General features: G+C 34.1%; 2 protein-coding genes across 2 annotated transcripts; both read right to left on the reverse strand.

Moving 5' to 3' along the window:
• Nucleotides 1-485: 485 nt before the first annotated feature.
• LOC131636053 (uncharacterized) lies at nt 486-1,220 on the reverse strand. The gene has a single exon (XM_058906695.1). It carries the CDS (start codon nt 1,218-1,220, stop codon nt 486-488), a length of 735 nt encoding a protein of 244 aa, XP_058762678.1.
• A 12,025-nt stretch (nt 1,221-13,245) lies between these two features.
• LOC131636054 (uncharacterized) lies at nt 13,246-13,980 on the reverse strand. The gene has a single exon (XM_058906696.1). It carries the CDS (start codon nt 13,978-13,980, stop codon nt 13,246-13,248), a length of 735 nt encoding a protein of 244 aa, XP_058762679.1.
• Nucleotides 13,981-16,119: the final 2,139 nt, after the last annotated feature.

Here is a 16,119-nt window from a genome sequence, read left to right on the forward strand (position 1 = left end):
ACTTATTTTATATATAAAAAATAAAGATGTCAATATTTTTTACTCCCATAAAACAAAAGTTTCATTCAAAAAAAGAAAACACAATTTTACTAAATAAAAGAACTTTTTTTTGTTATTATATAAACTTTTTTACTCTCTAAAAAAAATTAAGTTAAATATTACAAGACGTAGAAAAAGTTTTTCTTATAAATTTTGTTTACAGTAAATTATTCTTATTATTATTAAATATTGATATTAATTGTTCTTCCTACACTCCTTGAAACTCGTTCCTTCACGAGAAAATGTTGTCCAAGTCATTCTCGCCGACAAGAAACCCTAGCTTCTCTCTCAACCAAAGTTAATTACTCAATCAGTTCATTAAGTCCATCACTATAAGAACAGTGAAAGCTTGAATTCCAAAATACATTAATTGCACAATTGGATATTCAATCTAATTTCTCACAATCACTTTTTATTTACTAGATTTTTTTTTGACACAATAAAAATCAACTCATATCATTAATCAACAAAGTAGCAATACAAGGAGGAGTCACATCAAACCAACTACGCCTAGTCCAAGAATCGGCCGCCTTAGCTAAGGCATGAGCAACCGAGTTCGCTTGGCGTTTTACAAACTTAACCTCAAAGTTAGGAAAATTAAGCAACAAACTACGAATTGAAGAAATAATAAAACTAAATTTTGACAAACCAGGAATACCCGAATGAATAGCTTGGATAGTACTTTGTGAATCACTTTCGAAGATAACCTTTTCCATATGGAGATCGATAACACTAAGGATAGCCTCTTTAATAGCCAAAGCTTCCGCCTCAATAATCGAAAGAGACCCAAAATCCCAAGCTGCTCCTCCACACACAAAGTTACCAAAGTGATTTCGAATACACCATCCTCTATTCGTAGTGCCCCTACTAGTATTAAAGCCCGCATCAACATTGCACTTCATACTCTCTTCCACCGGAGGATACCATCTAATTGCCATACTTGGAATATGCTCGTGGCTCATGTTAATCTGTGCCTTAAACCAATTTTGCCAAACGCAAAGAGCTTGAGAACCAAGAATAGAACAACTCTCACTTGCATTATTCCAAACCATATTATTACGATTTTTCCACATGATATCCATCATAACCGCTACCCTCCCGGTCACCATAGGATCCTCTCTAGAACATACATCAAAAATCAAAGAGGCAACATCATGAAAATTAGTATACCGGGGATCCATAATATGAGCCAAACCTGCATGTTGCCAACATCTCTTCGTGACATCACACCCGAAAAAAATATGCCACGAATCCTCCACATTCGAATCACACAGCGGGCATACGTCCGGACACAGAACATGATGCTGAAGCAATCTCATTCTAGTAGGAAGGCAATCTCTACAGATCCTCCACAACAGGTGCTTCACTCTAGGAGGAGCTTTAATATTCCATAGATGCATTTGCACATCAATTATAATGATGATTCAATCCCTGGATGCATTTGCAGAGGCTTGAATCGCTGGATGTGAGTTTTGAGAACTCAATTCAATGGCATATTTTCAACCTTGTTATCCCTCTTTGATATGATATATAACATGTTTATATCTTTTAATGTTTTTGTATATCCTTGCTAGCTATCAAATTCAACGTTTTCATTATTTTATCATTAAAATATGTAAATAAATATTATAATCTTAACAGTTATACAATTTTCACAGGAGAAACCAAAATAAGTTTATTGTATTTTTGTTAAAGGATAAGATTGTTTACTTATGTTTTCTACCAACCTCTCTATTAAATCTTTAATTCCATAGTTTAGTATTGTGATAGATGTAATATCACTTTTGTTTTCTAGGTGTTCCTTCAAACTAGTGAATGACAAAATATCTATAATATGATATTACAATGTGTAAATAGATTTGGATATGTTGGAACTATAATGATTATTACTAATTGATATGAGTTGTCGATCTTGTTAGTTTAGAAGTAGATAATTTTAGCCCCAACATTGAACCATTTTAAAAGTGGTTTTATTATTTTATTGATTATTTCTATATTATATATTCTAATTCCAGTTAATGTTTTAGCTCTCATGCTGAAATTCATTTTGTTTCATCTTTTGTAATGACATTCTCCTTCTAGTTTCATGAAAGGGATGAATAAGAAATACTATTTTGAATATTATAATACTCACATTGTGTTTATAATTAATTAAATTATAATAAATTATTTGACTTTTGAGTTGAATTTTAGTTAATGAGATAAATTTTAGTTATTTAAGGTTATGTGGACAACTTTTTGTCGTGTTTATTATATTTAGTGACTAATGGGTAAATTGTGATGTTATTTCTCTGTTGTTAAAATTTTATTTGATTGTTTTGTAACAAGTAAATAATTTGTAGAAAATTTATTGCAATTCTTGTTATTGTTGGGCATTAAGAATATGTTGAGTTTTTACGAGGAGTTGAGAGTACTATTTTTCTTATAAAAGTTATAGTTGGTTCAATGGCCGCACTGAAATGATTAACATATTTACAAAATTTAAGAACCTTAACTTAAAGCTCCCACATATTCTGACAACATTAATTTAATTGTGTTTATCATTATAACAATTAATGAAGAGAAGATGGGAGGAATAATAACTAATAATTGAAAAAAGAATGATTGTTTATGGGTCAACAATCCATTCAAGTTGGAGGATAACCCATAACATTGTCAACATTGCCCATGCTTATGAAAGCATGTTCCTTCCTAATGAAAATAAAATCAGTTTATATGATTTTCTTTTTATTGGGATGGAATATGCTTTCACCTTCCTAGGTTATGTTCTTAATCTATGAGTTTTAGCCCAATTTGAACCGAATGTTGGCACATAAATGATCTTTCTCTTTTTTCATTTGTTACATATTAAAATACTCATATCTTGTTCATTTGTTATCTTAATAATAATAATAATCAAAATTACACTTAACATTAATGTTGTTAAAGAAAATTTGGTGGATCTAAAGTGAAGGTTATTATGTTCTTTTTAAATATATTAGTCACTTTGATGTTGCCATTGGATAAATTATTTTTGCTTCTATAAGTATAATGAGAGTATAATTAAGTAATAAAATAAATTTTAATAGAAAATTTAAAGAGTTGTTAGTATGCGTTTTATGTTATTGATGTTTTATGTTTAATTTAATTACAAAGACAATTAAATAATGTAATTGTTTACATAGGAAATTGAGGGAATGCCAATGATCCATGACATGTATGTCCTTTATGTACTCAACCAGTGATTTTGGTATTAGGCATGAAGATCATTTCTCTCCTTATTTATTTATTCTCTTTGCTGAATTCTATCTAGTTTTATTTCTAAAAGTTTTAGTAGGGGTTGTACCCATGCCCTTGTTATTGTCAAAGTACCATATGGACATACCATTTTATCAAAAAATTGGGGGATGAGGCGAGTGGAAGTAATGATGAGGCTATAGAGAAAAAAGGAACAAGAAGAGGAAGGAAGTGGAGATGAATATGAAGAAGAATTCGATGAAAAATGGTGAAGAAGAAGAAGAGCATGATGACTATATTACTGCCATAACTTGACCACCGTCAATGTGAATCTCTAATTACTTTGTTTCATTGTTTCCTAGTTTAATCTTATTAGTTTTTTTAATAATTTCTGTGTGTTTTATGTATTTTACTTACAATGCCATAAACAAAAGGAAATTGGAGATATTTATCAATTTGTATTTAGTAAATGAGCATGCCGAAGTTTTCAATAATCTGAGAGTATTTGTTAAAAGATCATTGTTGTTGAATATATGTGTGTTTTCTATAATTTTTTAAGTTTTTTATAACACAAAAGACACAGTGATACCCATGTCAGTGATTCAGTAACACACGAAAGAAATGCTTAAGTATTTTATGAGTGTTTTCGATATTGATTTATGTTGATAATCTCTATAGGGATTCTTCAAGAGTGTCTCCTCCTCTGGTCTTTATTTAACCTTCCATCTTGTCAAGTGGCGTGAGGTAATTCGTTATGTGATCCAACAATCAATCTTGCCTAGTATGGAGATTTGTTGCTTTGATAGGGCAGATTCTTGCTTGTACCCTAGGCTCTATAACGTTCCCTAGGGTAACACTCCATATGACGTCTTAATGGTGATGTCATTTATATCACCAATAGTTATATATAATTGACAGTATTAACTTTAGGCATAATATGATTTCATATTTTTCTTCGATGTATCTGCCCATAGGAACATCGCCGAAACCTGAAAGTTGATACATTGGAAATATGATTTCAGATGTGTGATACTGATTTTCCTTGCAGGAACTAAGAAATAAGAAATCAACCAACTATAGAACTATGCAACAATATTTTTTGGTGGCTTAGAGTATTTTTTTAATAGGCAATAGGGGTGATTTCTAGGATGAGGGTGCAAGTAAATTCCTCACCGGTATATTACATGATTTTAATGGGGGCAGTACCACATTGAATTCCACCTGTATCATCTTTTTCTCTCTCAATAAAATGCATGTTTTATGTCTCTAATACAATCATGGCGGCCTTTTTTTCTCTTGTTCTTCACCATCTCAAATTCTTGTGACAAAAAAATTCTTGTGCCTCAACCCTAACTCAAAAAGTTTAAACTATAAAAGCTTTAAAACTAAAGCAAATCTAAATTAACTTGTCATCACAATTAATGGGAGAGTGAAGATTAAAGTCGTATAGTGAGGTTGAGGCATCGCGTAGTGATAAAATCCGATTCACAAATTTTGTGAAAGCTTTGCAACGATTAAAGTGTGAAGAGATTAGTGAAAGAGTTGGAAGAGGCTTCCAGAGTTTTGCTATAGTGTGGATAGAATGCAACTATGAACGACTTTTTTGGCATTTAAAAATGAAAGGGTTTGAATTAGTGTCCGGGTTGAAGATTAATTTTGCCAAAAGCAATATTATAGGAGTTAATGTGAGTGGTTGGTACATTAATGCCGCCACGACGTTTCTCTCATGCAAGAAAGTATGATTCCTTTTAAATTTTTTGGACTTATGGTGGGGGAATATCCTCGAAAGAAGAAATTTTGGATGGAAGTGGTAACAAAATAAAGGGGCGTCTTTCTTCGTGGAAGGGAAGAAACATTTCGATGGGAGGTAGGGTCACACTTATCAACTCGGTGTTGAATACAATTCCAAGTGAGTTTTTATGGAGTGGAAAATTTGAGAAAAGGAGTATTCATTGGTTGAAGTGGGAGGTTGTCTGTAGACCAAAGGAGAAGGGTGGGTTGGGGGTTAGAGATGTGAAGGAGATGAACAAAGCTTTACTCTTGAAGTGGAAGTGGAGAATTTTGAATGAAGATAATTCCATTTGGAGTAGATTTTTTAAGGTGAGGTACAATTGTCCTACATTAAAGATTCAAGATTCTAGCAGAGAGTTTAATAGAAGTGATAATTCAATTTGGTGGAGGGATAAGTGCAAGAATGATTTATTAGATGACATTGTTGACAATGGTTTTTCTGGGTGTATTAAATGTTGTTGCAAGAATGGTAAGGATATTCTTTTTTGGCATAATTTGTGGTTGGGTGATCAATCTCTTCTCATGGTTTTCCCGAAATTGTTTGATTTATCAACCATGAAAAATTATACGGTGGCGGATGTGTTTGTTTGGGACGAAGGAACGCATAGGTGGGTAGTCCAAGCGTTATTTTCCCCCGTTGTTTATGTAACACCCTATAATTTTAATTTTTAATTTATTTGGCATTTAAATTAATAATTAGAGTTATTCGGATTTTTGGAAATTATTTGGAAAAATTGGCGTAAGCCATTGGGCCTGCGCGGGATTAGTAAGTAAAGGGGGGTGTTATGTTAGTAAAGCCTTTTACTAATTAGAATCTATTTTATAATAATCATTAATGCATTGCATATGTTTTTCTTGACTTATTTCTTATTATTATTTTAAAACTTTGTTTTTACTGGGTTTTCTTTATGATATTCAACTCTCGCTAAAGCTGTGAGCCTTTTGAGGGAGGATGACGAAAATGATACCGCAACCTCATACAGTATGCTTTTGAACAGACTGTGCTGACGATGTACATGCATTGTTTCAATTCCTAAACAGTGGAGATATATGGATGTTCATCCCTAGTCAACCCCTTTGAGCCTAAGGCGTAGGAGTTTTCTTTCTTGTACAGTTTAAAACCCTTAATCATAACCTGGGGCAGGGTAGTTACTCAGTTGACTCGGTTATGACTGTGTTTCTTTTACACAAATAAGTGACGAGTTCATGTAATCATTAAATCAGGCAGTCAATATCCATCAAAAGAAAAATGTTAAGTCAAAACCTATGAAGGAGACTTAGGCAAAATTGAGACATCCCGCTGACTGTAATCTCAAAATAAACAACTCAGGCAAAAGTTAGGGGTAACCAAAGTCTAAAAGAGGTCACTACAAATCCTCGGCAAAAAATATTACAATAAAAAGGGAGATAGATGACTGCCTTCTAAACAAACTTCAGGTTTTTGAACAATCACCAATAACAATGTTACAATACCAAAGTCTTTTGGAGCACGAACGCACAATAAGCTGAGCATAGGACTGAAGAACATCATGAAGATTGGGATAGATTTAAATATACTTTGAGTCATTATCCTTTGTTTCTTAAATCCGTGAACCAAGCCATGTTACAACCTTTGAAAGTCCTAACTGAAGCATGGTTAGCTCAAAAAGCGTACTGTTACCAAAGGTATCCTGACTCCTTAAGGTTTACCATAAATCCTGAGTTGATATCACGTTTTTACAAATATCGCTTTCTTACATATTTTGTTTTACTAAAAATGTTTTTAAACTTCAAGACAGACATATGCATCGCATTTTTTTTAGTGTCATTATAAAATGATTTTGTCTACATAATTTCAAATATTTGACATCCGGAAGAATCTGCATGGGGTATGACTAATGACTAAAAGTCCTCCCGATAGATGCAGTGCAGAGACGTCTCATACATCTAACTCACTGCGCTTAAAGCTTATGTATACAAGGGGCATGACGAATTATTATCCCATCCATCAGGGGCAATCTGGCCACGATTCATAGAATCTCTCAAAGGCTCCAAGCAACTAAAAAGTCTAGTCCATCACTGGGGGCATGTTGCATTAGTCACAAACTTCAGCAAGAGCTGTTCTATCATGGAAAATAATACTTGGGTATAAACTGTTTTACAACCAGGCTGCAAACCATTGGGTTGCATATGGATCTTCAAAAAGAAGATGAAAGTCGATGGTACAATTGACAAGTTTAAAGCTAGATTAGTTATCCAAGGCTTCAGACAAAAAGAAGGGATTGATTATTTCGATACCTATGCTCCACTTGCCCGTATCACTACTATTAGATTGTTGATTGCCTTAGCGGCTATTCATAATCTAGTGATTTATCAAATGGATGTCAAAACAACATTTCTGAATGGTGATTTGGAAGAAGAAGTGTATATGAAGCAACCTGAAGGATTTGTAATGCCTGGTAATGAGCACAAAGTGTGTAAGCTAGTTAAGTCGTTGTATGGGCTGAAACAAGCTCCAAAGCAGTGGCATCAAAAGTTTGATGAGGTTGTTTTGTCTAATGGTTTCATTCTAAACCAAGCTGACAAATGTGTATATAGTAAATTTGATACATCCGGTAAAGGAGTTTTCATTTGTCTATATGTTGATGACATGTTGGTCTTTGGCACCGACCAAAATCAAGTTGATAAAACAAAGAATTTCTTGTCATCAAAGTTCTCCATGAAGGATATGGGAGAAGCAGACGTTATTCTTGGTATTAAGATTAAACTGGAGAACAAGTGGATTGTAATTACGCAATCTCATTACATTGAGAAAATACTCAAGAAGTTCAATTATGAAAATTGTTCTCCAGTAAGTACTCCCATGGATCCGGGAGAAAAGCTTATGCCAAATACAGGTAAACCCGTGGATCAACTCGAATACTCAAGAGCTATAGGCTCTTTGATGTATGCTATGATTATCACTAGACCGGATATTGCTTATGCGGTTGGAAAGTTGAGCAGATTTACTAGTAATCCTAGTAGACATCATTGGCATGCGATAACTAGGGTATTCAAGTACTTGAAGGGTACTATGAATTATGGATTGTCATATCTGGGATTTCCTTCAGTGTTAGAGGGTTATTCGGATGCTAGTTGGATAAATAATGTTGAAGATTCATCCTCTACAAGAGGATGGGTGTTCTTGCTTGGGGGAGGTGCCATCTCATGGGCTTCCAAGAAGCAAACTTGTATAACTAGTTCCACAATGGAATCTGAGTTTGTAGCATTAGCTGTTGCTGGTAAAGAAGCAGAATGGCTAAGGAACTTGGTATATGAGATTCCGATATGGCCTAAACCGATATCACCAATTTCTATCCGTTGTGATAGTAGTGCCACATTAGCTAAAGCATATAGCCAAATATACCATGGAAAGTCTAGACATTTGGGTATTAGACATAGTATGATTAGGGAATTAATCATGAATGGGGTGATATCTATTGAGTTTGTTCGGTCGCAATAAAACTTAGCTGACCACTTGACGAAGGGGTTAGCAAGAGACTTAGTGAAGAAGTCGGTAATTGGGATGGGATTAAAGTCCATTTAAATCTATTAGTTATGGTATACCCAATTCCCTTCTAATACAATGTTAGAAGCAGAATTCAATGTGGAAAGATCATAGTTAAAGATTGGAGCAATTGTGTTTATCTTCCCAAGGTATGTGCTCAGACCTGCAAGTGATGGCTAGGTTGAAGTATATCTTCTTAATGGTTCTTTTGAAAAATTGCTAATGCAGGTGCAAGATTAAAAGGATCACCTATGTGAGCATGAAGTTTTGCCGCTTCAAGAAGCTTGGACTTGGCTTCCTATATGCTTATTAATGGATAAGGACACATGGCTTGTAAAGTGTCAAGTATGAATAGTAGAGTATTGTAAGAAACATATGTGTACTATATCTTTAGATATTCAAATGGATAGACGGGTTCAATCATTGTGACACCCCGATTTTCGAATATTTGGAATGTGTATTTGTACTAAGATGAAAATTCAATCGCAACACATTTTCTTCTATGCATTTGTTTGATCGTTATACTTGTAAGTAAATCAAGGATTATACTAAAATGGGGGGAGTTTGTTGGTGATTTTAGTATCATCAATGTATTTTGGTAATAATGTGATTTACTGTAGGCCGATGCAATTATGCGTTAAGCTTGAAATGAGTTAGGGTAGTGCGGAGTGCATGCTCGTAGATCCAAATGTGCAATTGAATACGAATAATAGAAACGGGGTTCTAAGGGGCGGAGCCCCTAGCGGGGTGCGGGGCAGCGCCTCGTCGGGGTCCAAGGGGCGGAGCCCCTGGCGGGGTGCGGGGCAGCGCCCTGTCGGGGTCCAAGGGGCAGCGCCCCTGGCTGGGTGCGTCGTTTCCCAACAGGTGCGTCGTTTCCCAACCAACATAACTGTTTTTACCGAACACTGTGTCATTTTGGTTTCTATTGTTGATCTCCTATATAAGGAGTCATTTGGCCTCGGTTTCGTATACGAAAAACATACTTCCTCTACATTCTAATATGTTCTCTATTGTCAGAAACATATTGTTCTTTGAGAATTATCCCCACAAAGATTTCGTGAACCCAGACAAGAATAGGGTCGAAATACTTTGTTCGGAAAGTGAACGAACACGATTCTTGAAGATATCGAGGATTATCATACCAAATTTCTAACAGTTAGCGAGAAAAGAGGTTGTAGGACATGACAGAGAAGAAAGGTTTTGATTTGCAAAGAGATGAAGGGAATAGAATTGAATTTCATCGTAGAAGACGCACTGATCTGCATCAGCAGACTCTACGCACTACAGTACCTGCGTTCTTAACTGCGCCCAAAACATCACCCACCTGCGCTGCTCCGACAAGGCTGAAAGTGTGGTGAACTTATTCTTTTTTCCCACAATAAAGCCACTCATGCTGCTATCAACAATTTCGTCGTACACACCTTGGATCCAAAGTGCCAGTACTACAAATGTACTACACCTTGTAATGGGTAGAGAAGTTGTTCCTAATCATTATTCATTCCCGTTTTTAGAAAAATCTCTGGAAGCATCTTTCCGTTCTTTCTTTTATGGTGTCATCACTTTAAGACTATGGAAGTTTTCACCACATTTGTATCTCACCTTTTGTCTCTTCACGATCAAGGAACATCACTAGATGCTACTCATTTGTTATCAGATTGTGACGTAGAGCCTCGCCTACTCGATGGTATTTTAATACACGCAGTTTCACACAATGTCAAAAACTTAGTTGTCCTTCTCAATTGTAATATTCAAGACTTTCCGTCTTTCAACCTTATATGTTATAGGTTTGTGACAGAATTGTTGGTAGATTTTCTTTACTTGTTTTAATTTCCTTTTCTTATCTTTTGTTTAATGAGCGGCACATTTTCTCTAAATTCAGTACTTTAGATTTCGGTTTATCTCTCCGGCTACTTTATAGCAATGTAAATATTATGGTGTTCTTGGATTTTTCATTGCATTTGTGAATTCGGCTTTGTAATATCATTTTTTTGTCCGGTTTATTATAGAGTGATTCTTACATGAATCCATTTTAAGCTAGCTTAGAGCTAAATCCAGCACTTTAGGTTTCGGTTTTTTGCGATCTCTTAGATTTCTCTCGAGACAATGAGTTTTTTTACTGCATACACTCACAATATCCATGAACTCCCTTTCTTTTCTTTTTTTTCTTCTTTTTTTGTAAAAGTAGGTTTTTTGGAGTTAATCTTGAGCCAGAGTTTATCCAAGCGGCGTCCTCTTTTCTTTGTTGTGACATTGATTATTTGTCCTTTGTGTTTCTTGGTATTCCGGTGAGGGTCAATTCGAGGAGGTGTGCGGTTTGGAGACCAATTATTTCTAAGCTCAAAATAAGACTTAAAGGGTGGCATCACAAACATCTTTCTATAGGAGGGGGAATGGTCTTATTGAATTCTATTTTTTCTAGCATTCCGATTTTTTTGTTCTGGTTCTACAAGGCTCCAACATCTATTATCAAAGACATAATGTCCATTCAACATTCCTTTCTTTGGGGGAGTTGTAAGGAGAAGAAAAAGATTAATTAAATTAGTTGGGAAAAGGATTGTCAACCGAAAATAGAAGGGGTGCTCGGGGTGAAACATTGTTAGGACAAGGTGTGTCAACCGAAAATAGAAGTGGCGGATCTTGAACGGTGAAAAATTTTTATGGAATAATTTTCTTTCTAGTAGGTATGGAGATATTAAAAGAGCAATGCTTAGAGAGCCTTCCTACAATTCTAGGAGTAAGGTTTCTCTTTGATGGAGGGATCTTTGTGCCGTTGGATCACTTTCTCCGAGCAATTCAACGAATTGGTTCAAAGACTCAATATCTTGTAAGCTTAGATCGGGTAATTATTTTGAATTTTGGCTTGATTCGTGGATGAGAACTACTCCTTTTTGCAATCTTTTGCCAGATTTATTCCTATTGGTGGACGGTACTCATTGTAAAGTGGCAGAGCTAGGCGATTGGAATGACGATTTGTGGGTGTGGAAGTCTCTTTTTCTGGGTGTTTTGCGTTATGGGGAAGCCGTGACTCAATTGGATTATTTATTGATTCTTCTTCATTCGGTGTCTCCTCTTAGTGAGGGCTTCGATAGGTTTGTTTGGTGGAGGGATGTTTCCGGTTTTTCGGTAAGTAATGCTTATCATGCGTTATTTTTTTAGTTTACCTTCGGAGACCGTTGTGAATTCTTATAGATCTTTGGCTTTTTCCCGATTGTGGAAAGCGAAAGTTCCTAGTAAGATTATTCATTTTGGTTGAAGGTTAATTTGGAATAGGCTTCCTACGAAGATGGAGTTGGCAAAGCGAGGAGTTCTAGGTACCAATGGCATGGTGCTTTGTCCGTTGGGCTAAATAGTTGTTGAGAATCTATACCATCTCTTTTTTGCCTGTAGGATAACTACTTTATGGTGGAAGCGTTTGTGTTCTTGGCTTCGGTTGATTAATGTTGCTCCGAGTACTTCTATTGTAGAGCATTTCCTTTGGTTGAAGGTCTCTTGCAAAGCGGCCTTTTATTTAGATTTGGGGTGGTTCTTTGGGTTGATCTTTTGTTGGGTGGTGTGGAAATGTAGGAATGATATTATTTTCAACAGGATTGTATTGTCTTCTCTTGATGGTTTGGGTAGGATCAAATTGATCTCTTGAGAGTGATTGGTAGTGTTTTATAAAGGGGTTCTTAATGGCTCTTGGGCGGATTGGTGCATTGATCCTAGACTAGTTTTTTGTTTATTGCTTGAGGGGTTGTGTCCTCTTTTGTTGTTCTTGTTGTATTGTTGGGTTGTAGCACCCCTAGTGCTCTTTATTGAAGTCCTATTGCTTAAAAAATAAAACCTCCTGCAACTGGGTAGTTTGTTGGGTTCTCCTTCACAAGATTAAAAACTTGATTAATCATGATTGTTTCCCACATATATTGTGAAGAGAAGAAGTGCACATATGAGTTTCTAAACTTATGAGTGACGTTTGTTAAGAAATTCAATTTCATGAAGAGTATCCTCAAAAGTTAAAATCTTTACTTTTAGCCTGATCTTGTTGGTATTAGTCATTTTTTTATAGAGTGATTTCTTTCCTTCCGTACCGACTAATCTACCCGAGAGTATTATTGCCTCACGTAGCTTCCGGAAATTGGTCTTAGCCTGATCTTGTTGGTATTAGTCATAATAGAGTTATTACTTTATAATTTTAATTTATTTACTTTGACTTATTTTATATATAAAAAATAAAGATGTCAATATTTTTTACTCCCATAAAACAAAAGTTTCATTCAAAAAAAGAAAACACAATTTTACTAAATAAAAGAACTTTTTTTTGTTATTATATAAACTTTTTTACTCTCTAAAAAAAATTAAGTTAAATATTACAAGACGTAGAAAAAGTTTTTCTTATAAATTTTGTTTACAGTAAATTATTCTTATTATTATTAAATATTGATATTAATTGTTCTTCCTACACTCCTTGAAACTCGTTCCTTCACGAGAAAATGTTGTCCAAGTCATTCTCGCCGACAAGAAACCCTAGCTTCTCTCTCAACCAAAGTTAATTACTCAATCAGTTCATTAAGTCCATCACTATAAGAACAGTGAAAGCTTGAATTCCAAAATACATTAATTGCACAATTGGATATTCAATCTAATTTCTCACAATCACTTTTTATTTACTAGATTTTTTTTTGACACAATAAAAATCAACTCATATCATTAATCAACAAAGTAGCAATACAAGGAGGAGTCACATCAAACCAACTACGCCTAGTCCAAGAATCGGCCGCCTTAGCTAAGGCATGAGCAACCGAGTTCGCTTGGCGTTTTACAAACTTAACCTCAAAGTTAGGAAAATTAAGCAACAAACTACGAATTGAAGAAATAATAAAACTAAATTTTGACAAACCAGGAATACCCGAATGAATAGCTTGGATAGTACTTTGTGAATCACTTTCGAAGATAACCTTTTCCATATGGAGATCGATAACACTAAGGATAGCCTCTTTAATAGCCAAAGCTTCCGCCTCAATAATCGAAAGAGACCCAAAATCCCAAGCTGCTCCTCCACACACAAAGTTACCAAAGTGATTTCGAATACACCATCCTCTATTCGTAGTGCCCCTACTAGTATTAAAGCCCGCATCAACATTGCACTTCATACTCTCTTCCACCGGAGGATACCATCTAATTGCCATACTTGGAATATGCTCGTGGCTCATGTTAATCTGTGCCTTAAACCAATTTTGCCAAACGCAAAGAGCTTGAGAACCAAGAATAGAACAACTCTCACTTGCATTATTCCAAACCATATTATTACGATTTTTCCACATGATATCCATCATAACCGCTACCCTCCCGGTCACCATAGGATCCTCTCTAGAACATACATCAAAAATCAAAGAGGCAACATCATGAAAATTAGTATACCGGGGATCCATAATATGAGCCAAACCTGCATGTTGCCAACATCTCTTCGTGACATCACACCCGAAAAAAATATGCCACGAATCCTCCACATTCGAATCACACAGCGGGCATACGTCCGGACACAGAACATGATGCTGAAGCAATCTCATTCTAGTAGGAAGGCAATCTCTACAGATCCTCCACAACAGGTGCTTCACTCTAGGAGGAGCTTTAATATTCCATAGATGCATTTGCACATCAATTATAATGATGATTCAATCCCTGGATGCATTTGCAGAGGCTTGAATCGCTGGATGTGAGTTTTGAGAACTCAATTCAATGGCATATTTTCAACCTTGTTATCCCTCTTTGATATGATATATAACATGTTTATATCTTTTAATGTTTTTGTATATCCTTGCTAGCTATCAAATTCAACGTTTTCATTATTTTATCATTAAAATATGTAAATAAATATTATAATCTTAACAGTTATACAATTTTCACAGGAGAAACCAAAATAAGTTTATTGTATTTTTGTTAAAGGATAAGATTGTTTACTTATGTTTTCTACCAACCTCTCTATTAAATCTTTAATTCCATAGTTTAGTATTGTGATAGATGTAATATCACTTTTGTTTTCTAGGTGTTCCTTCAAACTAGTGAATGACAAAATATCTATAATATGATATTACAATGTGTAAATAGATTTGGATATGTTGGAACTATAATGATTATTACTAATTGATATGAGTTGTCGATCTTGTTAGTTTAGAAGTAGATAATTTTAGCCCCAACATTGAACCATTTTAAAAGTGGTTTTATTATTTTATTGATTATTTCTATATTATATATTCTAATTCCAGTTAATGTTTTAGCTCTCATGCTGAAATTCATTTTGTTTCATCTTTTGTAATGACATTCTCCTTCTAGTTTCATGAAAGGGATGAATAAGAAATACTATTTTGAATATTATAATACTCACATTGTGTTTATAATTAATTAAATTATAATAAATTATTTGACTTTTGAGTTGAATTTTAGTTAATGAGATAAATTTTAGTTATTTAAGGTTATGTGGACAACTTTTTGTCGTGTTTATTATATTTAGTGACTAATGGGTAAATTGTGATGTTATTTCTCTGTTGTTAAAATTTTATTTGATTGTTTTGTAACAAGTAAATAATTTGTAGAAAATTTATTGCAATTCTTGTTATTGTTGGGCATTAAGAATATGTTGAGTTTTTACGAGGAGTTGAGAGTACTATTTTTCTTATAAAAGTTATAGTTGGTTCAATGGCCGCACTGAAATGATTAACATATTTACAAAATTTAAGAACCTTAACTTAAAGCTCCCACATATTCTGACAACATTAATTTAATTGTGTTTATCATTATAACAATTAATGAAGAGAAGATGGGAGGAATAATAACTAATAATTGAAAAAAGAATGATTGTTTATGGGTCAACAATCCATTCAAGTTGGAGGATAACCCATAACATTGTCAACATTGCCCATGCTTATGAAAGCATGTTCCTTCCTAATGAAAATAAAATCAGTTTATATGATTTTCTTTTTATTGGGATGGAATATGCTTTCACCTTCCTAGGTTATGTTCTTAATCTATGAGTTTTAGCCCAATTTGAACCGAATGTTGGCACATAAATGATCTTTCTCTTTTTTCATTTGTTACATATTAAAATACTCATATCTTGTTCATTTGTTATCTTAATAATAATAATAATCAAAATTACACTTAACATTAATGTTGTTAAAGAAAATTTGGTGGATCTAAAGTGAAGGTTATTATGTTCTTTTTAAATATATTAGTCACTTTGATGTTGCCATTGGATAAATTATTTTTGCTTCTATAAGTATAATGAGAGTATAATTAAGTAATAAAATAAATTTTAATAGAAAATTTAAAGAGTTGTTAGTATGCGTTTTATGTTATTGATGTTTTATGTTTAATTTAATTACAAAGACAATTAAATAATGTAATTGTTTACATAGGAAATTGAGGGAATGCCAATGATCCATGACATGTATGTCCTTTATGTACTCAACCAGTGATTTTGGTATTAGGCATGAAGATCATTTCTCTCCTTATTTATTTATTCTCTTTGCTGAATTCTATCTAGTTTTATTTCTAAAAGTTTTAGTAGGGGT

This window comes from Vicia villosa, unplaced genomic scaffold (assembly GCF_029867415.1).
Source record: "Vicia villosa cultivar HV-30 ecotype Madison, WI unplaced genomic scaffold, Vvil1.0 ctg.001623F_1_1, whole genome shotgun sequence".
In the NCBI taxonomy this organism is placed as follows: domain Eukaryota; kingdom Viridiplantae; phylum Streptophyta; class Magnoliopsida; order Fabales; family Fabaceae; genus Vicia; species Vicia villosa.